Here is a 24,627-nt window from a genome sequence, read left to right as displayed (position 1 = left end):
TGGAGAATTTACTTCAGTTTCAAGCTCAGGTTATTATATAGTATGAGACTACAATATTTCTAAGAGAATAATTGTTCCTGGCGGTTGGCATGTTGATGATTGTCATAAGAGTTTCATGTTTTAACAAACTATATATACACAATAAATAACAATATGTATGCATGAACAGCCCTGATTAATCAACTCTTGTGTACACAAACATTTTGAAAACAACGATGAAGTTCACTTTTCAAATATTTACCAAAGTTTTTCCCCTCATGTAATGTTTGTGAATGTTTCAAATCATGTTGAATCGTCTTACAAATATAAAGATTTTTTTGCTGTTTGCATTTACCTTGATTATTTTGTTGACCCGTATCTTGGGCTTTTGTGTTGTCGGAAGATAACGAAGTCGAGTTTTTCTGATCCATCGAAGATCTGAAAAAAAAGAATTTTGAAGATTAGGAAGATTTTGAAGAACGACTAGCATCTTTCGATTAAATGTTTGGAAGTTGAACGTGTGAAAAAGAAAAATTGAATGGTAATATACCGTTTGGAATAGGACTGTTTAGTTTCATGATTAACCGAATCACGTTTGTCTACCGGTAAAGAGTAAGCCGTAGAAGAATTTTGCGACGAACACAATTGTTCTGCGAGGTTGGAAGTAGGAGCGTCGAAGTAAGGCTGTGGCAATCGCAGCGGATTTCTAATAAAATGTTGCGGTCCGGACCAGCTCATTTGTTGGCACATCATTTGTTGAGCTTCAACCATCGCCAACAACTGCATGAAGTAATACTGAGTTCCATAGACAGGTGGATTTACACCTCTGGGTAGGCTCAAGTTTGACATTTGCATCAAATTACTCATATGAAGCGCCGTGAGGATTTTCTGGTCGGTAGGTGGAATTCCGACTTCACTAGACTTGACTGCTTCTTGGAGTATCGCTATGTTTTCTTGAACCTCTGTGACTTCTTGTTCTTCCGTGCCTCTTCTGCCAGCATTTACAAAATTGTCTTTGATGATAGTAGCTTCTGTGTTGTCACTGCTATTTGCATCCTTCTTAATCACCAAGTTCAATGGTTCCAAACACTCGGACTCCATCGCCCCTTGGGATTTTCTGTAGTGATGATAGATTTACGGACTTCTCTTATATGCAAATCAATTCTTGTACCGTTCTGACACAAATTTCTGAAAGTCTTGGACTTTCAATTCCAATGCGACAATTGGGCACGGTCGAGTGAATAATAACAATGAGGGAAGAGGACCGGGGGATAGCCAGCACAAAATATGCTAAGAAAAGTTTCAATTTTTAATTATTTCGCTGAAATTTACAGACATATTTTTTTATGTCTTTACTTTTGTACTTCGCATTGCAGTCATAAGATTTTACTACCAATTTCGGAAGAGAATTTCAAGTCAAGTTAAATGTACACATTATTGTTCGATGCTCGTATCGGAGTTAGTAACACTGTATCACTTGTTTCACCTATAGCGCACAATTGTCATAAATCTTTATCCAAAAAACTCAATTTGTCATGGCGATTATAGTGCAATCCGTTCGTTCCTTTGATGGTTGACGATAGTTTTGTTGAATATTTTTCATTTTCTGATGTTCAATCACCTCCCCTTGCCTCTCCCCCCGCCCCAGCCGCCACGGACTATCCCACCTCTTTCTGCAATTTTAATGTCTCCATCGCTATGAATGATGCTTTATTAAAACTCAACATCTCTCGACGAATCCCACGTATATGTATTTCCTCTACGCCTTTCCATTCGCTCGATGATGTCCCAATATTTATGCGTGAATTTTCCTGCCTCAGAGATAACAAGTATGTGTATTATGCGGTGTAATTTACGCAATTTCGGTACAACGTTATAGAAGAAGTCGAGCTATCGTTTCACGAATTCTCGTCGCGGTATCTCTCTTTTGTGTCTCCGCGTCTCTCGTCGCGTATAGCCGCGAATCACCAAGCGGGTGTTACGATTGATTATCCGAAGGTGGGGGAGGCGTCGGGTGCACGGGCCATCATTGCAATTCATGGCTCTACAACTACATCTCGCAGTGCCCTACCAATGTATAATTCTCGAGGGGCGGAGGAGCAGGGAGTGAAGATAGAATTTTTTTTTGGCGGGCTATGGGGCGCTGCAGTCGCTCGTATTAGGATGGGATGGTTATCCGGGGAGAGTCGAGGATACATAGAGGATAATTTTTATTATTTTTTTTTCGCTTCGTCAGACCCAACGGTGCTTATTATTGTCGTTCTAGGCAACGGCATATCCTTGCCCGAAGCTTCCATTTTTTTTTTCACCGAATATTTACAGCACTCATTTATGATATTTTTTTGTCGCAGTTTTAGTCGTCGCAACAATTCGCAAGAGTATACGCAGTAAAAGAACAAATTCAATACCACCGACTAAATAACTTATATTTAACATCGCTCGTTATTATTTTATAACTTGACACTTGCAGTTGCTTATTACATGGTAAGTACACTACGCTTCTTGCTGTCTTATTCATGAGTGTTTCCGTAATAAAGAATGCATTGAATAGCAATCCTTCCGATAGCTTATAGAAATTTTCATATACTGATATATATGATCGCACTAATACGCATATAAAGATTTGTCTTTTGTTTTCGTTTATTTTTAGCGTTCCGGATTTGTATCTATAAGGGATCGTGGCACCCATCACTATGATGGAGACAATGATGGGAGACTTGTTTCAAAAGATGTCCGCTCTTCTCTACCATCTGTGGCCGCTTTCCAGAACCGCGCGAACAAATTTATATATAAATATATTCGGGGGCTTTGAGCTTCCTTATTTCATGGTTCGAATACTGTCCTACGGGACTCCAGTCCTCGAATCATCAAATATTTAAATCTAACACGATCGATTAATCCTCTGAAATACGTGACATCGCCTTTTGCTTACATCATATTCAACCGATAATTCTTATTATTAGCCTTGATTAGCCTTGAATAATTACTCTTATTTCTGCTTCCGTTTTGGCGGTGCTCGCTAGGTCACATAGTGGCAAATCATCATGATCGTTCAACGCACCACCTCTTCCCAGCTACTGCATCTCTATTGATAAATATATATATATATATATATACGCCGGGTACATTTCGTCTGACGTCCGCGTCGACGGGCCTGATGACTCCTTTCGTGATGAATTCTCCCCTCACTCCTTTCGTTACCGTTGTTAGCTACCGTGTTCATTGACATGACATATATCTCATGCCTGCATATTTGTATGCATCAGCGTATAATTATATCGAGTACCAATGTAATTTGTGTAACGTTAGACGGGTAATGATCAATACACGGTGAAAACTGGGCGCAGACGCTGCGCTTTGACGCCCGAGCTTCACAGTCCTTTCTGATTCACTCTCCCGTTCCCATTTTATATTTCTACATTCTCGTCTCTGTTTTGCTCCGACAGCAGAGCTACGTTCGCCCCAACAGTATATCATTTGATAAGTGTTTTCACAGTCTCGTCGATTTACCGTACCGTTACTTCGAGGGGTTAGCTCCTCTTGGGTCGTGCTACCCTCTACGGTAATCACCGCAACTACATCGTTCTCTCATCAAATAAACTCTTCTTTATCTACACAACCAGCTGCATTATGCAGGTTTTATGCTCATTCGCCACTGCCCCGTAGTCTCACCTCTTTTCGTTTTTCCTTCCGTTTCTGCTCCAACATTGCATGCACGACTTGTCATTCCTTATCGACAGAGTCAGAATGAGAAAAGAGTGGACACTCTACGTATGATACTCTAGACGGATTGTTTTGTTTTCTGTCACGGCGAATGTTTATCGAATGCATCACTGTTGCACTTGGGTGCTAAGCACTCGGGGATAAATGACCGATCGTTGATCAAAAAATATAATCATTAACTTCGTTCGGCAAAATCAATTACTGCAACACATCCATTGGTTCGAATAGCTGTTTTTACAAACGTTCCATCGATGGAGTATGTGATCGTGCGATTATATTAAACCCTGCGTTCGGAGCTGGATGGGTCCGAAACACTTGTCACAAGCAGAGGGGAAATTAAAAAAAATCACTGTCCCTCCGTTGACATGGAGTTGAAATGAAATTACCTGTGATTGTGGTCTAAGGTCGCATGGTCAGATTTCGGTGCCGACGATACCAAGGCATGAGATGCTAACGCATGAGCGTGTGGACTCAGCCCAGGATGGGGCGGCATAAGGCCCGTTGGCGAAAACCGGTAAAGATCACTAATGAAAAACGTAACGTTTGTTTTATTTGTGAATTTTTTTTTATCTTACTATGTAATCTTATAGATTGTTAGTGAATAATACAAACCTCGGTAAACTGGAACTTGTGATGGGCAAACTCGTGGGATACGGACTTCTGAAGCCAGCACTTGCCGGGGAGATCGGATACATACTTGGGGTATGCCTGTAGATCAGAATAAGATGGTCCATGGATTAAATAAATTGAAAGAAACTGGAGACGTGCATGAAAGAGCAATCGCGGGTGATAAATTAATTCGTTGGACGAACTTTTAGGCTCGGAATGTATAGTCGAAAATTCTATTTACTTCGACGTATACAATTTCGTAGAGGACAAAAATTCGGGAAGAAAGGAAGGAAGGAAGGAAGGAAGGAAGGAAGGAAGGAAGGAAGAGAGGCAGGGACGACGAAAGGGAGGAAGGAAACGAGAAAAGGTAGGAAGGAAAGTGCAGGGTATCCTAATTGAGGAAAGGCGATCAAATGATCCGTGGAAAATCTCAATTGAGGGTGATTCGGGCAGATAGCAAATAACAAGGAGAGAGAAGAGATCGAGAAGTGAATTTCTAGGAATTGAGGGTGTATTCGGTCTAATAGACCGGAAAAGAAGAGGCTTGACCGCCTCAACGACCACTGTGCTCTTGGCCGTACTTAGTTCCAGATTTTCCGTTTAATCACCCAACCTTTGAAAGGAAAAGACGGAACTATGTGTGGCTTTCATATCATTTTGAGAAACGGTAGCGTCTTGACGCCATGTAGGGGAACATGGGGCAAAGTGGTCACTCGGGGCAAAGTGAATTTTTCTAAAATTGTAAATTTTGGAGGAAAGTGGACTTTCCAAAAATTGAAGATGAAATAATTTTTCAAAATCTTTTTTTCAAACTCAAGATATGTTTTCTTCAACATTTTTCTCAGTAGATATTAATGTGTCATTGAACAATAAATTGGAGATAACTAACCGAAAAACATAGACCCTAAGAAATGAAATATTCGAGTATTTCTCTATATTTTGTGAATCTTTAAAGTTTAAGTAACTGAGATGTTTATTTCATTCATATGAATTTTATACTAATCGCATTGATAACCAACATCATCATCATCATAGATAAATATGCACGAGGTGAGAGCCTATTTGTAGGTTACATGTCAAAATAACACTGCGACAAAATAACCGGACAAACTAACATGCGTCAAAATAACACACGACAAAATACCACAAAGACAGTATAAAATATGACAAAAGAATATACGACAAAACAACCTAATGATAACCGTACACACATCGAAAGTATTCCAAACCAACCTAACGAAACACTTATGATGTGTGTGCGCAATCGTTGGGTAGGTCCAGAGCACTTTCGATGAGTGTGCTCTGAACTTGTTTTTTTGAACATTATAGTTTTTTTTCATTATTTGTGTTATTTTTATCGGACATTATTTTCTTCATGTTATTTTGACGAATGTTTTTATCTGGTCATTTTGTCTTTGAGTTATTTTGATGTACACCCATTTACTTTTTACTTTTGACATGACGTGCAATGAATCCAGCTTTCAATTGATTTCAAATAGAGTACCTCGCAAAAAATACGGGAAACATCTGTTAAATAAAATTTAGTAACCTTTGCAGCTTTTTTCTTTTTCGTTAGCCAATTCGACCTGACATGATGGCCAAAATTCGAAATAAGCTTTGTCTCCGTATACACACTCGCGTGTTAAAATATTACAACGATAGTGCGGACTGAGACGGCGTTCTAACAAAGAACTTTTCACGAAATTCAAAATAAATTAAAAAATGGGGCAAATTGGACGACAATATTAAAAAACTGCTCTACTGACGATTTCGACTAATTTTCTCGAATTTACGATGAAATTGAATAAAATCTGAATTTTATGAAAAAAAAAAAATTGGGCAAATTTCATCGTACATTCGAGAAAATTAGTCAGAAGAGTCAGTAGAGCATTTTTTTTCAAGGTAAAGTCCACTTTGCCCCATAATTTTTTTTTTACAGGATATGGAAAATAAGTGTGAAAAATCAATTTTTTAACACAACAGTAATTGACAGCACATATGTAAACCGACACATCTAGCTTAATTGCTTATGGTGTCCACTTTGCCCCACATTCCCCTATTAAAAATAAATATTTATATCTCCGCACTTGGTTCAAACATGAAAATTAAGTGAATACGAAAAAAAAAACTTACCAGGAAGCGGCGACTTGCGTCATTTCTGGGCTCAGCATTGGGTAGGGATATTGCCCCGTCGAAAATGGATACATCGGCGCCCTCGTGAGACCTGTAAAAAAAAAAGACATTTTCTTTTCTAGCCGAAACCCTTGCTTAAACTGGTGAACCTGTTCAATTAGCCATACGAGTGTGTCATCAATAATTATATCGATTTATATTGTGCGAAATTCTTATTTCTCTTCTCAAATCAACAGTTCTCATTGAGCACTGACATTAGGATTTGTTCGAATACAACCTCAACCAACACTGGTTGTATATTTCTTGTAAATGAATACATATCCTTTGATTCCGCTCGATCGAGACTATATGCAAGTCACTATCAATCGTATTTCTGAAAAAAGGTGCAGACGGATAAAACGTTATAAGGGATGATCTTGTATTTATACAAAGACGAGATCAAAGAAGTTGGAGGGTTTGAATCGTACGCAAAAGATCAAACTACGAAGTAGATAGTATGTAGATTCGATACATGTAGATCGACGATGCAAATAAATTGAACTGCGCAGAGTAGCATTCGGAGGCAAAAGGGTGGAAAAATTTAGCGAATAGTTCCACGGGCTCAAAAAAGTTCAGACAAAAATATGAAAAAAACCCGTACCTGCGCATAAACGCATTATGCGAAAAATTATCCATTTGTTATGAATAGTTTGGCGTATAAGTACTCGGAATAATTTGGATTTGAAGATTGGACGCGTAAGATGTATTCAATATCTAGAGACGTGGCATCGTCTTGACGCCAAATATTAAAAAAAAAAAAAATTCAACACGATAAGTCAAGACTGTTTACAATGTTCATACCTCTTAATAATTCTAATATTTTTTTATTAACATAGGAGATCAATGATCATTTATTTTCGTCTCGGATGATTTTAAAAGGAAAGCGTGAAAAAAATTGAGGAACCAATTCATGACTATAAAAATGATACCCATTACAAGACAATATCACTGGTATATACCAGTTGGAGATAATTCTTTCAAAGCAAATGTAACGTTATTCGATGCCAACTCAAAAGTAGTTAAGCTTATAATATCTAAAAAATCATTTCTACAGCACGAGCTAGCGTGGTCAGAAGTTAAATGTGAATGAGCACTGCCTCATCCGCGGTACAGATCAGTCCGAACACGTCATAGCATAAATAATTCTTGATACAACAGTTATTCCTAAATATAAATCATAAATAAGAGGATATATGAATAATCATCATGAATACCGCGTTTGAAGCAAATAATAACTAATGATTTCGAAGGGGCAATCGATTGAATACTCGAAAAACATTCAAAAAAAGTGAGTGTGCTTTAGACCACACAACTGAAGTAAAACTTTTTTGCGAAATGTACAGATATATGGGTCATTCCACCAATTGTGGAATTAATTTGTGCCGGAGGGTCTGAATTATGCATAATGTTCATTGCTTTTCAAAAGAACGTGTCACTGTGAGCTTTCATGATTTTTTTCAAATTTTTTTGTCTAGTCGTTTCTAAGTTATAGAGGTTTGAAAATTTGAAAATTTACAATTGTTAACTTCTCGTGTTAGAAATATACGAACCCCTGAATTATTTTTCGGAACACTAAACGTAGTCATTATTATGTGAAAAAATCTCAGCTTTTCGATAAAAATATTTTAAATATTCTCAGGGATCAGATAAATCCTGAAAGAGCAAATATAACTTTAAAATTGCTTTTTTTCCTAATGTACCATTTTTAAAAATATTCTAGAATATTTTTTTCGTAAAGTTCAGACTTTTTTTTACAAAAGAACAGTGCTATTTCATTTTAAGATTCTTAAAAAATCAACTATAAAACAATCAAGTTGAAAGATACGTCATGACTTATCGGTGTGTACCGTACTGCAGCAACGGTCGTCCCGTCATTTATGGGTTGAAATTCAAAGATCTCGACGTATAATATTATATTCAGTAACTGTGTACTTGAATATGTATATAAAAAACATGACATTCTTGTGGTTTTTCGTAGAGGATTACTTTCTTTAGTAAAAAAGTGTTACAATTATTGTAAATTTAAAATTTTTATAAAATCACTTATTTTTATTGTTTCGTGCTTGGTTTTCATATCGTTCGTGTAAAGCTACTGAACTCAAAACTCACACACGCTTTTTTGGGATGTATATATTTCATGGCAATGAGAAAAAGAGAGAAAGAAAATATTCGCGCGAAATTTCTATCACTTGCTCCTATAGAGCTTCTATCAATGATAGTTTAAGGAGGCTCGGTCGCGAATGCCTGCGCAACAGAAAAAAACAATTTTTTATTATCTCATAGTTAGATTATCAATAATGACATGTGCAAAATTTCAGATGGGGTCATCGACCATTTAAGAACGAAAAAAATAGTGAAAGTTAGGATTTTTAACACGGGCCTTATGGAAGAGTCACTCTCAAAACGCGTGTCCTAAGGGATATATATGCACTTACGCAACAGAAATAAACAAAAAAATAGAGTATTGCTCTTCAAATCGTAAGGATTCAGAATATATCAAAAAAGTTTGGAGTTATCGACCTATCTAAAAAGATATTGAATCAGATGTTCAGTACAGCGCTGAAGTGCATGCGCGATATTTGAAGCATCGACTGTCTAACCTGGAATTTATGAAAAACACACGCACGTCCGGGCGTGTATATACGCGTACATAGAGGCTAAAAAAACGGATTAATTGTATAAAAACGTCAAGTTTTATCAATTAACACAATTTATATACTTATTTTCCAACAATAATAAATAATGTTATATGTCACAGGTAATGAGACCGAAAAAAAATCGTAATAGAACGTTGAGATCAAGTCATTTTCAGCTGTTGAATTATTTTCTCTATATTTCGACGTTGCCACTTTTTTGTGAGCAGGATCGTAATGTCAAACTGTACCTTTTTTTCTGTTATTTTTTTATTCATGTGTGACTGATTATTTCTATTTTAAATGATTAATAATTGTTTTATAATGCATTGTGGTAATGTAAATATGCGCATTAAAAAAAAAAACGGGATGCCCCGTTCATACACCCACAGAACCCGGCCCTACGCGACCGAGCTTCCTTAAATCAGGCTAACGCACTAACACTGCGTAAATGAGAGAAAGAGAGAAAGAAAATGTGCGTGCGCATCACTCTTTCTCTTGTTCCTACAATACTTCCAAGTCAGGGCTCGAAACTAAATGTAAGAGTGGAGACGATGGGCCTACACTGTGTATTATGTATTTCTATCTCTACCAAACGTATATCTCTCTCTCAATTATCGTTCGCCTCGCCCAATCACACGAGCCCATGGCAATGAGCGTGAGAGGGAACGAAAATGTATATGCGCATGCGCATTCATACTTTTCGTAGCACTTCCGTTACACGCTTCCGTAACAAGATTTTCACCAGTTTAGCCCCCAAGCCCAGCGCGCTTATAGAAGTTTTACTTCAAAAATTTCGGCTAATGATTGTTAGTTACTGCAATTTTCTTGAGATCACCGACTAAACTTCACCGTATTGTCCGATCATTTCACCAGTGGTTCTTTATTAATTCTGTTTGTGCACATACGAGGGATATGAACGAGTGGGGGCTCATGCTGTGATTGCTCGGTGCGTCGAGTGACTTTGCGGAGAGAGCTGTACAAAACATAACCCTTATTTTATTGCGACTGACTGTAACGTGGGTCGAGTCGGTCGAACGAGTTACATGAGCCTCCTACAGACGGAATAATTGGCATGATAAGATCGAAAAAGAGATTGCTAGGATAGTGGTCTTTAAGCTGAGACTATCAGACAAAGCCAATTTCCTTTTTTACCATCTTGACTATTTTTTAAAAACTATGTATACGGCCATAAAAATATCCGTATATGGATACATAGATTTATAAAATTTTCCATAAATAAAGTACCCTCATCCGCGTCATCTTGAAATGACGTGGATGGTGATGGCTCTTTTAAACCTTTCTACCAGTCGAGGAATATGGATTTGTCATTCATCTACGCAATGAACGCTATGCCACTGAATTCTTTACATTCATTTCATTGAGCTCCCTCGGCTGCTCCTTTCCCCCTTTACCATGTATTTACCTCCAGGCTAAAATTTGCGGACGCTGAGAACTATGCGTGGTTTCTTTCAATCGAGCCACTTCGAATCGCTACCCTTCTTTTTTCATCGAAATTATTATTAATGACAAGTATCTGCGATAACGAAAACCATACGCTTTTAATGAATATGTCGTCCTTGCCATGTTTATTTAAGATATGAAGGAGTCCTTCATATCTTAATAGAGTATATTAAAACAGTAGGTTTCGTAAAACCTTGTACGTTTCGAAGAAATAATTGATAATAAGGCAGCAAGACTCCTGTTAACATGCAAAAATAGATTTCTCGACGATAATTAGAAAAAAAAAAACAATCATTTTGATAATACTCGGTGATATTTATTATGTATCTCTACCAGTTTACCTACTCGAAATCAGAAATTCGTAAGTGACACCGGTTTACGGAGACACAAAACATGCTTCCTCAATACGTTATATGGCACGCTCGATTGTTGATACCGTCCGTCTGACCACGTCACCGTTGTTCGCGGGCGGCGGCCGAACTGGTGAGCGATATAAAGCATTTTTTTTATTTTAATAATTAAAAATCAACGCGATCTTTCTCAATAATGAAAATCAATAATAAGAATTTACTAAAAATACTCTCGTCCATCGAATTTTCAGAATAGATTTGTGAAAAGAATAAAACAAAAATGCGCTTTACAGCGCTTACATAGATCGAATGTTTGAGAACAAATCGCGACGCAAACAACATTTTTTCGGTCAAATTAAATTCGTATTAATTAATTTTTGTTATAAAATCAAACTTTTGTAAAAATCTTGAAACAATTAATCCTAATCAATTGTGATTTTTTTTTATTGTAAAATAATACTGTAAATTGTAAAAACTTTCGCACATCTCACGGTCACTGTAAAACTGCGGCGAACCAATGAAAATGCGAGAATGCGGACTCTACACCCATTAAAACGCTGAGAAACATAAAATATGGGCAGAAAACGATTTGAGATTGAAATTTGGCGCTCAACTCTTCAACCCACTCGAACTAAGCTCAAGATACCCCGCGATTCGACGCCATGTTTTGGCCGAACGCGAACAACGACCGACTGACTGCGTCACTGTTGTCAGACGGTGGCCCGCCAGCAAGCGATACAAAGGTCCGAAACAAGCCATGAGGCGCGACACTAACAGCGTCAAGCGTTAAAAACTGGAACTAAAACATCGAAAATTTGTCTTTTTGTTTTATTTTTATTAATTAAAGAACATTGCGACTTTTGTTCTTAACGTAAATAATAACGTAATTAACGTAACGCTCAAAGTAAATGGGAAAATACACGGAATTGAGTGAAAATACTCGTCATAAAATTTTGCAAATAAATTTGAAAAATTAACAAAACAAAAATGCGGCTTACAGCAAATGCGTAGATCGAACGTTCTCCAATAAATTGTGATGCGAACAACATTGCTTTTGTAATTTTTAATTGTCAACTTAATCAAATAATATTTTTTTCTTGTATAGAATGAAAAAACTTATGAATTATCGAATTTTTTTTTAATTCTTGTTTTGAAATAAATGTGCATTTTCATTATTAGAAATTTAAGTCGAACATAAATCGCAAAATGAAAAATCGATTTTACATAACACTGTGAGCGCGAAATAGAATTTCCGATAATCGGCGAAAGCGATCACGAATATATATTTTAACGAAAATAAATTAACAACAAATTGTCGTATAAAAAAGGTTAAAATTCAATAAATTCGAATTGTTGAAATTTGGAAAACATAAATTCCGCGTTCTCACGATTCTTCGATACTTGTTCCTTTTTATTAAGGTAGTTCGAACCGACGCGTGGTGGGGTTCAGGCCAGGTCGTCAAGAGCGTTACGTTACAATGAAAAAAATTATAAAATTGTGAAAAGAATTTTTTTTAATTATGAAACTGAAATCTTTGTGAGCAGAGACGCAAAATTTAAAAAATGTTCACTGCATCGTTTGTTAACAATTGGCACTGCCGAAAGAATTGTGGAAACGCATGACAGCTCTCCTAACCTGTGTGTACAACGAAATATTCTTTCAATTCGTTGGATGGACGCTTAGGGCACGGCCGTCAGCGTACTATTTTTTACAGTTTAACTTTTAGACGGCCAGGTTTTGAGAGTTAAAATCGCTCTTAAAAAGTGCCCAAATTAGTGTCTGATATCACGTATCAACCATATACAAAGTTCATTTAGCGGGGCGAGTCGATATATCGGCTTTCCGATCCTCTAGAGGTTGACAATGTACCGTTGTCGCAGTATCGGCGATTATTGAATATTATTATGTAATAAAAATTTAGTAAGTCATTCAACATTAATTTTAAATCATGGAGGTATCCATCTTGTCGATTGCCTCTTAAAGACAGTCATCAACCTTCTTAATGCCTTTCAATTTGTCATGAGGATTGTAAATTAGCCGCGTGAACTACTGTCTTATGTTATGTCTACTGTATTGCTAAGACATTCAGAAAAATAAATAATTTTGCTTTTGCACCCTCCGAGTCAACGGAAACATAATTATTTTGAATGTGAACTTATGCAACTTGTTGGTTATGGAGAAACTTGTGCTTTTCATTGTATTCAACACACCAAAAGGGTTATATTACATCGTTCTATCTTCTGTCTATCCCTGCTTTTACCGATTACACGACAAAATATCACACAACAAAAAATCACCGCGATAACATATCACACAACGAAATATTCCAATGATTATGCATCGAAGCCAGGCATGGATTTTTCAAATTGATTGATGCGTAACACTGTGTTTTGCGTGCACTATTGTGTACACAAAACACATAGCGTACAATGCATCTTGACCATCTTGAGGAAGCGATTTGCAAATTGTTATTTTCATTATTTTTTTTGTATACAAGGAAATAATGTATTTCCTCTACCTTCTTTTACGAACATAAATGTATCTCTTTGTTTAAATCCAAAAAAAAACTGAATGACGAGCCATCAGAAAAAACAGTTTGCAACTTTCAATTTTCATCGTTTTTCTATTTACATTTAAATTAAATAATTCCGACAACTTTGCTGGAAAGTATAGAGGAAGTACAGACTTATACATATCTTACAAAATTTCCAAAAATTGAAGCGGTTAGACGATTTTTTGAAACACTCATATTTTTGTAAAATTCAAAAAATTATAAAACTTAGACCGCTCAACCGATATGTCCCAAATTCAATACCAACTTTCCTATTATGATAATCTATTTATAAAAAAAAAATTAGTAATAAATCTTAAAATTTTCGGAAGTTAGAGCGTCGACACTCTTTGTATGAAAATTTCAAAACGTCGTAGGATTCATATTTTTTTACAAATTCTGACAAAATTATCAGAGAATGAAGAGCTTGTATAGATTAACATCTGGGCAAAACGGTAGCCCTGTTTCTCAAATCGCTTTCGAATTATAAGCGTTTTAATTTTGCAGTGGCATAATACATACACACACACACATCCGGTCATTTTTTCTAGATATGATTTTTCGATGTTTTGAGACATTTTGAGCACATTGACATTGAAAACTGGAAAAAAAAAATTCATTATCACATAGCTTCTTTATGGGGAAGCAAAAACAAACGATATATAAAAAATATGATTGTGTTATGAAGTTATATATTTTCGGGCATATTCATACGTTGATAATGCGTGCTAATTTTTAGTGCTGCTCTGCATGCATTGTTGCTGTTGCTGTTACTGCGTCACTGTTTGTTTTTTTTTGTTTGGGCTCATGCGCGCGTTTGTGTATGTGTGTGCGCACGCGTGCGCGCCTGCGTGGAACATCGAAAGATGTCTGGACTCATTTACTGAATCGACACACGCGCGCGCGCACACATGCACACACACCCCCAAAGATCTTCTGGATCCACCCCATGATTTCGCTCACACATTTACTCGACGATTATGATGATGTTGTTGTCGTTGTTGATGATTATCATTTGTCGCCGGCATATTTTGTCGTGTGATATTTTATCGCGGTGATATTCTGTTCGTGATATTTTGTCGTGCAACGAATAACTCCGTTAACCGAAAATATTCTACTCTAGGAATAATAGCCCAACGTGGCACCTATTAAAGGTGACTCCAGTGGATTATCATTTCTGAAGGGTTTCAGTTAATAAGTAAAAAGTTGGGACGTTTTAATAAGCCGGTTATTCAGTTGGGCATATCGTTACATAATTCAATTGCGTCAGGAAAAATCTGTTTTATTTTACCCGAAGTCCATCGAATATCGAGTATATCATCATTACCCTCTCTTTTGCTCTCCCTCTACCCAATACGTACAGTGAATATACAGTGAGCGACGAAAGTATTCGTACAGATGACATTTGGTTTAACATATCCTCTGTACAAATAATTTCATCGCTCACTGTATGTACCGGAGATCCGCATCAATGATATTTCTGCCACTAATTTTAATAGATACATCATCAATTGTCCAACAATCATCTTTTATAATCCACATAATGTCGATTACTTGAAAGTTAGTCATTTGACGGGGGATATTTCGAAATGCTTAAAAAATTGGCACTTCACCAGAGTCCATATGGCGAATTTATTAAATATTCTCAATGTTTGAAAAAAATATCAATCGTGAAAATAGTTGGTAATTGATGAAAAATGTATTGCCAAAGCCCTTCTTAAAAATACATTTCGATATATGGAAATATGAAGTCTTTATTCGTTTCCATGGTTTTGTTTATTCATTGCTATGGCCGAATTGCTGCGAAGCATCATTAGTTATCCCGGAGCATATGTTAGATGTCAAAATTAAAGCAAGCGCGTAGCATCCGCGTTGCTGTTAGTGACTATAAAATTTGAGATCGGAGAAGATATTGCAAACTGGCGATAAAATTTGTGATTTTGAATATTCCTTCCGTTTGTATTCTTTCAGAAAAAATGTTCAAGAAAATTCGTAATGGTCGGGGCCACGGCTGAGCAAAATGGTGCAGAATGCCTTCTACCCAGTGGGAATTAGCCTGTTATTCCCCATAGTTCATTTTATTCCGATATGAGCTTAATTTATTCAATAGATTTTCTATAACTAATCCGTAACTTGTTGCGATTTTTCTCTGAATCAGAAAACGAATAATAAAAAAAAAAATTTTTATCAAGATTGTATCTCCGTACTCAAGGAAAGAAGGAATAGAGATGAATCAAAGGATTACATTTCTATTATTCAATTATGTCTCTAGTCATTCGTAGAGAGAAGTATAATAAGTAATGGGGTAGTTTTTAATTGAGTTAATGAATTTGGTGGATGTAAATCTGTGTACCGGCACTGCTGTTGGTTGGCTAGAGCAAATTCATAATAAATAAACGCTTATGTACAGGATGAATTAGAAAAGGGATGGGAGGAAAACTAATGCTGTGCCTTGAAGAAAATGGGTACGGAGACGACGAATATTCGAATCAAGGAACCGTGAAGTGAAAGGAGGCAGATTAAGAGGGGGTATGGAGACTCGTAATATCCCAGCAAATTCACGAAGACTTCGTCATGTATGCTTAATCACTTTCCAGTCGACTCGGCAGTCTGCAACCCCATTATCGGCGCCTCACCACCCGGAAAATTACTCTTTTATTCCGGGCAACCCCGGGTGATCCGGAGTTGCACTGTACGATAATTCCGAAGAAAATTCAGCGACTGTGGAAAAAAGAGAGCAATCATGTATATATGTATATATATATATATATATATATGGTAACGTGGCAATTTTGCTCGTCACTAAAAATGCATAATTCGACAGTAAATGGCTCGGGGGAATGCGTCTTTCGACATTGTGTGTGAATTCCTCTCGAATGAATAATATCAAAAGTCTCATATGTGATAACGTAACCATTTTTGTAAATTTTATTTTTAATTTTTTTTTGTTCCCATTTAAATACTTTTATGAACGAGCGACGAGTCTCTAAAGAAGAATCGAGAGCAGAGAAATTGGGCAGTTCAAATGTAGAAGATCGTCCGTCAATTCATCGTAGATCTCGTTGGTCATCGAGTACGAGTTTCAAAACATCGAGCGGTGGGACGCTAACTTGAAGCCCTCACCCTGAACCGTCGAACTCGCGATGCGTCTACAGCATCGAGATCCAACGTCGAAATTTGTCAACATCGAATATTCTCGAATGACTAATTTGATTATTATGCGAATCAATCTCGAAGATTCTCGAAAAAATCGTTAGAAGTAGGATCAAACGAGGAGACTAAAGGTGGGGGGTTAGGTCTCAAGAAACCGCGTTACGAAATTTCGAATTTCGAATCGATCTCGTTATTCGAAATTGGGACCACAACAAGGAAGGACGTATTCTCTTGAGCCTCAAATTTTACCGTAGAGAAGCCAACGCCCTGAAGTCGAATAATAATTCTGAGGATAATTGCCGGAGTTAAGATTTCTGAAATCATTGCGGTGAGCCGTTGTCTCGTTCATATTTTAGTCTCGTTTTGTTATATTTTGCGTGCAAACATTTTGTAAATCGGTGAATTATTATCGAAGAAAAGAACGATATCGAATGGTTACTTTGTCGCACGAGCGAAGTAAATTCTAACGTCCTTTTTGAATTATCTTTCCATCAATCGTATTTTAATTAATTATCGTTGTGAAATTAATAGAATTGTCGAGAGGAATTCGTAAAGTTGAACTTTACATCTGGACAAGAGTCTTGGGTTAAGAATTACCGTATTTTTGTGTTCCGTCACCGAGAACTTGTTTATCGTAATTTCGTAGGTGAAATTTACTTTCGTTTTATTAAATTGTGAACTACTATCGTATGGATTATGTCCGAGAACGAATATTTAATAGAGGCAAAAATTGTTAACAAAATTTTATATTGCCTGAACTACTGAAATTTTTGGGAAATATCTAATATTATACTTGTTTCCAATTTTCTATTATAATAAATAAAATTTTGTAATCCCTTCTCTTCCATTTTCCGGGTTATTTTCCTCCAGAAAACTCACGCCCCTCTACCGAGAATATCGTAAACCTTTCTAGTCGGGTCGATTCTCGAAATTATTTCTATTGTTTTATTAAATAAAAATTTTGCCGAAGAGAAACCCTCGACTGGCGCCCAGCAACGAGAGGAATAATTTAATTTGGCGCTTGATCTGGGAAAAAGCGTTACAATATATATATATGGGCAGATCCATTGTTTTTCGACCACAGCTTGCACGGTTGGGTCAGCGATTTGGATACCGATTTTTTTCCCGAAAAGTAGGTTATAAAAAAAGATGGTCCCCCAAATTTGAAGTCATTTAAGAAAATTTTGAAGGCTGTAGAAATTTTTGAAATCCTTATGAAGTCATTTTTTTTAACCATTTTCACGATATTTGCATGCGAACTCTATGAAACAGAAAGACTCGTGTGAAGAGGCATTTTTATTCTTTAATCTTTCACTTTTCAGAACAAAAAGGGTTTTTTACTTCAAACGAAAATTTTTTGCACCTTTTTCTGAAATTACTGTTTTTACAAAATTTCCCGTATTTTTGAAACGTGATAATTTTTCAAGTAGACAACTTTAATACGGTTCAAATTTTTCCATTAAAGTATTACTGCAAACACGAATTTTTATGTTACCACATTCTTTTTTATATACGACTTTTCAAAGCTACTTGATTTCTGAAAAAATTGCTGTTTCCAAACAGCGGGAAATTTTTTCTGCCTGAATGGAATGGATTGAAATTTTGGGGGATTGTACCTCATTCTATACCCAAAGACTGAATAGTTTCAAACGCTAAAGATGATAATATTCTGGAAATGTGATAAAATATGAGAAATAAAGAATGTGAATATCGCGCTTAAAAACATTTTGAAAAACGATGCTACGTTCTTCTTATCTTATTCTAATAACTGAATCAATTGAACAAAAATCCATCTAAGTTACGCGCAGCATTAAAATTTATGATATCAATTAGAGGCCAAGTATTTTCTAATAAATTAGAAAATAGTAATTTAGTAAACATAATTTGTATCAATTCAATCGACGTCGAATTTTGTGAATAATACTAGAAGATCCTGAAAGTTTGAGAAATGACTTTAGCTTTTATTTGATTTTTTTGGATTTAAAAGCTTTTTAGAACAGTTTCATAATGTTAAAATTTGAAGTTACTAATACTGGTCTACCGATTGATATCATAAATTTTAGTGCTGCACGTAACTCAAATGGTAACTTTTTCATTAGAAAATACTTGGCCTCTAATTGACATCGTGGATTTTTTAATGCTGCACGTAACTTAGATGGAATTTAAAAATTGTTAAAAATGTTCTTGATAAAAGATTGATTTTTTAATAAAGGCGATATCTAAGACTGTCTGAAAATTACAGCAAACATTGGAAAAAATGCTAAGCTACAATTTTACAAAGGGATCCAAAGAAATGATCTTGTGTACCAATAATAATCTGTCATATCCCATAATTGAATCACTAGAGAGCAGGTCAAAACAAGTGACAGATACACGGCAAGGCTTAGAATTGAAAAAAAATTTCAACCATTTAAACATTTACGTAGTCATGAATAAGTGAATAAATTACGAATAAAACTAATTGGAAAGTTTGAATAATCATGAAATTGAATAGTGGAAAACAGTTTCGAGTAAAAATTGAACAAAAAAAATTCAAAAAATATAATTTGAAACATTTCTCCACGATGGCACCCACGGTGGCAACAGTTCTTCAATTTATCGAAGTTTTTGAGAAAGATTTTTGAAAAAAATAAAAATAGATAGTCAGCTTGAAAATAGATATTTTTTGCTATAAATTGAAACAAAAAAAACCCATGCAAGACAATCATTGCTGTGTTTTTTTGAAAGTGCTTTTAAAAATGAGAAAATTTTTTAAAAACATCGCAAAAGATACATTATTGAAAGAATTATAAGCATTGCAATATCGATATAGCGAGTTTTGAATGAAACAAATTACACAAAAAAGAGCGGGCAAAAAAAATGAAAAAAATTGAGAAAATTTCTCACATAATATAAAAATATAAGAAAAAAATGTAATGAAATCGAAGGGGGACGGGTCAAAAAGTGTCCATTTGGCGTGGGATGCCCTATATACACTGGGCTATAAAGCATCGTGGAGGGAACAGAGGAAGGTCGAAAAAATACCCAGCAAAGGGTTATTGTCATAGCAAAGAACACTGCTACTATCCTGTTCTGTTATCGTCGAATTTTAAGCTTTTTATGTTACCCTACTTCTTTTCATCCTTATTGCTGGTTTTGATTCAATCTCACGTTCTGCACATTTGATTTCTTTTCTGTACCCTCAGCACATTTACGCATTTACACGAACCCTTCTTAGATATTTCTATTTCTATTAGATTCGCTCTCTAGCTTTAGTTGTTTCTCGCGGAACGAACTGAGAAGCATTTTTTTCGATTTTTCGATTTTTATTTTTTTCGAAGAAATAAAAAAAAATTAAAGACGGCCCTGAATATTGTTTGATTATTTCTGATTATTTTTTTGATACCCAAGAAAACAGGTTATCAAATAATTTTGACTACAGAGTCTTCAAGTACATAAAAGAAAAAAGCGTCGAGTGTAAAAGGGAAAAATTGAAATGAATTTTATACCGATTAACCTACTTCTAAATTTTTAAAAGTCTGACCAAACATTGGCCATATCATAAATTTTATTCCATTTTCCTTGTTTTCGAGCGTAGTTTAGAAAAATATAAAAAATATTCAGGGCTGTTTTTAATTTTTTTTTCGAAAAAAATTTGAAAATTTTCCAATGATTGCCGATTTTAATTCATATAATTAGCATTGTTTTTCAACTTTTAAGGTTCTCGGTACATCCTAGAAGATTTCCAAAGTGATGTCGTTAGAAATAAGCTGAATTAAAAAAAAAAAATTTGAAATGGAAAAAAAGAATAGAAAGCGAAAAGATCCTACTTTTAAAATTTCAGAGAACTTGTGAAAAGTATCAAAGTTTCTTACGGAGAAAAGAAAAAAAAATTAAAAATGGTAATCATCCCAAAATTTTCATTTTTTATCTAAATTCTCAAAAAAAAGACCCTATTCTTCTAAGTCTCTTAAGAGATGTACAGTTGTTAATGTAGTATAGCATACAAACTTCCCATCGAAAAATCTAATAATTTTACCCTCAACCCTTATTTATTAACTCCAGACTGTCCGCAGGGCTAAAAGACGAGAGTTATGCGTTTCACTGTGATCAGTGGGTGGGGGGATATTCCTTTATCGCCAGTTTTCTCGAGAACGTTGATAATCGTCTTGGCCAATATTTAATATCATTTTCTATATGTGCTGGCCAGTGTTCTTATTTGTAGTATGTCAAGATTCATCGCGACCTTTTCAATTTATTTAAGGAGGTTGATCGCGAAATAAAAATGATATAAATTGGCTGAAAATAATATTATGTTCACGAATAATAGCGAAACACTTGTGCAAAATTTGAGATGCTTTGACCTCGTAGTTTTTTAGTAATAAATTGTTGAAATTTCGCTGTTACGCATAAGCACTTATGGCAATCGCAATACGATCACTCATATTTCAAGAAAACAGAATGAAAAAATAATAAGATGTTCGTGCAAAATTTAACAAAGGAAGAGTGGACTTTTAGAAATTATTTGATGCTAGATTTACGTTCCCTCACCTCATAGGTATTAAGAAATTAATGAAAACTCTCGATAAAATTCGAAACTTGATAATTACATTTCCATATGTAAGAAATGTAGTAATGACGCGCGGGAATTTGAATTAGTAGTATGTGCATGTGAGAGGAAGAAGAACATGTGTGAGCACGAAACTCGGTTGAAGCCGACGTGAGCCGAATTAACCCGACCAAAATTTCTCAATTTTTTGCTTACTACTCAAGATGTGGAGGATACACAGCTGATATCATCAGAAAAAGAATTTTGATGTTGCCGCGTTTCAACAAGTCATACAAATGAATTAAAATATATTTACGATTGATTTTTTAAAATAATTTGCAATACAATTCATCTCATATAACAACATTGTTATAGAATATAAATATTTTATCGATGCACTATCAGCAGTTGGTAATAAGCTTAAACATACAAACATGCATAAGCATACCCGTTTTTCTCTCACCGCCTGCCCCGCAAACTCGTGATCCACCCTTCTTAACTTTAACGTTACACATCGTTTGAACATATCCCATGGCCATGTATGGTCATATTCGATTATCTTCGATTATCGACAACTTCACACTGTTGTATGCTGCTACTTTCATTTCAAGCTGTTGTTTTCAAGGTAGGGTCCCAACTCGACAGCGGCTAAACTCCCAAGTTGCCAAGTGCGTCAATTCTACATCAAGAGACCCGGTAGAGTCTCGGGTCAATTACATTGACAGCCCTGTTGTCCGCTGGCCCGAGGCTCTCGCGGAGACTATACTTTCTCTGAATAAAACGATTCGCATGGGGGTAAAATTGACATGTAATTTTGTTGAATTACAAAGCTCAGGAGTCATTTAGCAGCTTTTATATATAAAGATATACGCGAACAATGCATTGGTGAATTGTCTAGTGTCAAGTTGACACCCTGCCGGTTTTTCTAATTAAAAAAATGATAACTTTAAAAAGTGTGAAATAAAAAAATGTTAAAAAAAACATAAAAACTCACGATTAAAAAACTTCACTTAAGGTAGATGGGTGAATATTCGCTATCCAAGATTACGCGATGATATTTTTGGTAGGCAAAAATGAATACGTACTGGACAGATTTGCAAAATTTCGTCGCTAGTTACTGTGTAGTTTAGCAGCAAATTAATTATTGAATATCGATTTTTCTGACATTTATCACTCCAGCATATAAAAGCCGTACACACATGAAAAGTTATTGAATTTTTTCGTTAGTTATATCCAAGATTTCATAAAAAAAATCGATCGTTGCATTTCGTGGATATTCAAGAATACATAAGTATTTTAGTTTTAAAACCTTACCGTTGAAAATCGGCTGAAATATGAAAAAATATCTGATGAGAAATCATTCGGATTACACGACAAATGGATCACTAACGTTTGACAACGCTGCATTCAATATATGGTAGTATGGGGCAAAATGGACACTTAAGGATTTAAGCAAGTTTTATTGATGAGCATATGGTCTTTGAACTATTTTTGAGTCCCAAAATTGATGCCCAGTCCTTGTTTCCCGAATTTCGTAAAAAAAAAAATTCGGGGCAAAACGGACACAGCCCCTCAGAGGCATAAAAATCAAAACCGACATTTTTCAAAATACAGCCGTTCCAAGCGACTGTTCCCGAATAGAATGTCAACTCGGTAATATGGGAAAAGAAATAGGACCATTCAGACTCCATTCCTTGGATGTAAATCAAAAGAAATATGCTGGGGCATATTTCGTGTTCGCACTATATCGGAGTCCCATCATTAATTCATGGTCCTAGTTTCCAGAATTTCTTCAAAAATTTTCCGGGGCACAACGGACACAGCCTCCAAGAGGCATAAAAATCGAAATAACGAAATTTTTCGAAATGTAGCAGTTTAGCAGACAGAAAAAAGTTCACCAAGGCAGCCAAGTCCTCGTCTTTTGAAGACGTTTCTTGCATTTTTTGCGAAGGGCTATATTCGTCGTCCTCCGAAGATTGGATTTACTGTGCAACATGCAAAAAATGGGCACACACCTTGTGTACATGTGTTGAAGACGAAGATGTCAGCTATGAGTGGGATTTTTGTAAAAAATGAATAAAAAAAACATTTTTTCCTTATTCGTACTTTGATTACTATTGTGGTTTTTAAAAATAAGTCAAAATGGCGAATAGATAGTGAAAAAGTAGTTTAGGATCTATTTTGCTCTGAAACTTGAATTTTTTGGGGATGTCACCGTGGAATTCAACAATTTACCAGGATCTATGGTCAGGACATGATTTGGAATCGAAAAAAAAATTTTTATGCATTTGATGAAATTTCAGTTTCGGGAAATGGACACTGTGTTCGTTTTGCCCCATGTGTCCATACGTTCACACGTGACGTCAGCTCGACCTTTTGGTCATATTTTGTCGTTCGTTAGCTTCGCCAGGTTTTTTTTGTAAATTTTTACAAAACGACGATTTTATCCCGGTAAACTTTTTGATTGTTCATTTTTTCATTTTCCTCCACTGAAATACTACTTTGGACAGTAAACTCACTTCATAACCCATAAAATTTGTAAACAAAACTGACAGCGTGACATCAACAGCAGCGGCAGCTGCTGCACCACGTTAGTCAAAATGAACTCAAACAAACGTTTTTTAAATAATAAAATTGTATAAAAATGTTGCTTCTTTGCCAATTATATTTCTAAAATAATAAAATTATTGTTTTCAAGCAAGCTTCGTCTTTTGAAATTTTCGAAAAATATAGTTACTGCAAAAATCACGTAGCTGTCACCCATCCACCTTGAGAAATTAGTAATAAACTTTAAAAAGTTTGAAATAAAATAGACGCACGCGCGCGTGTCTGTGCACGCGCGTTTATTTATTTCTGCGCCCCTTTACCTTATGGTTTCCTCCTCTTCTTTCTCTTTCCCTTCCCCTGGATACACGTCGCTACCCGGGCCTTTCTTCTATGGCTACTTCTTCTCTCATCCTCGTACCCATTCTCTCATCCCTCCTTCTTCTGATTCCATCGTCAGCTCATCCCATCCCCTTGTATTCCCTTTGCTTTTATTTCCACCTTCCTTCCTTTTTTTTCTCCTCCGTTGCTGTTTCTCTTATCATGAAGTTTGTCCGCCTTTCCCACCACGTACAGCCCTCCTTTACACTTACTCCCGTCTCTTCCATCTCCTTTCTCCTCCTTATCCTTCTCTTCTTCCACTTTCACTATCACCATCGCCTGACCTCGTACTAGCATCCTCTTTACAATTTTCTACACCTTCATATTCCCTTCCACCCCTTTTTACATTTTTCTCTTTCTCAGCTAAAACTATTCCATCCACCTTTCATTCTTCATTCATGCACACGTTTTTTTTTCTCTTTTCTTTTTCCGCTAGTTCCTGCCTTCATCAGCCTTCCCTTTCTCTTTCGGCCCATGTTCTATTCTTTTCCTCCTTCGTCGCTTTTTTTATTGCTACTGTTGCCTATCTTCCACCTCTT

At 35.9% G+C, this 24,627-nt stretch overlaps 1 protein-coding gene and 1 long non-coding RNA gene across 4 annotated transcripts in view; one reads left to right on the top strand and one right to left on the bottom strand.

Annotated features, from left to right (window-relative positions):
• Positions 1 to 24,627, bottom strand: part of LOC122408223 (uncharacterized) — a 64,471-nt gene that overhangs the window by 25,860 nt on the left and 13,984 nt on the right. For all 3 annotated transcript variants that reach the window (XM_043414871.1, XM_043414872.1, XM_043414873.1), the window contains exons 3-6: positions 6,445 to 6,535; positions 4,315 to 4,410; positions 4,089 to 4,226; positions 335 to 417 (exon numbers count right to left, since the gene is read on the bottom strand). In XM_043414871.1, coding sequence (XP_043270806.1) covers positions 335 to 417; positions 4,089 to 4,226; positions 4,315 to 4,410; positions 6,445 to 6,535 — 408 coding nt within the window. The remainder of the gene's footprint in view (positions 1 to 334; positions 418 to 4,088; positions 4,227 to 4,314; positions 4,411 to 6,444; positions 6,536 to 24,627) is intronic.
• Positions 1,951 to 3,347, top strand: LOC122408232 (uncharacterized). Its single transcript, XR_006260409.1, has 3 exons — positions 1,951 to 2,223; positions 2,331 to 2,463; positions 2,630 to 3,347. It is a non-coding gene; the product is annotated as an uncharacterized lncRNA (long non-coding RNA).

The sequence above is a fragment of the Venturia canescens genome, chromosome 3 (assembly GCF_019457755.1).
Source record: "Venturia canescens isolate UGA chromosome 3, ASM1945775v1, whole genome shotgun sequence".
Lineage (NCBI taxonomy): Eukaryota > Metazoa > Arthropoda > Insecta > Hymenoptera > Ichneumonidae > Venturia > Venturia canescens.
This window is presented reverse-complemented; position numbering and strand designations above follow the sequence as displayed.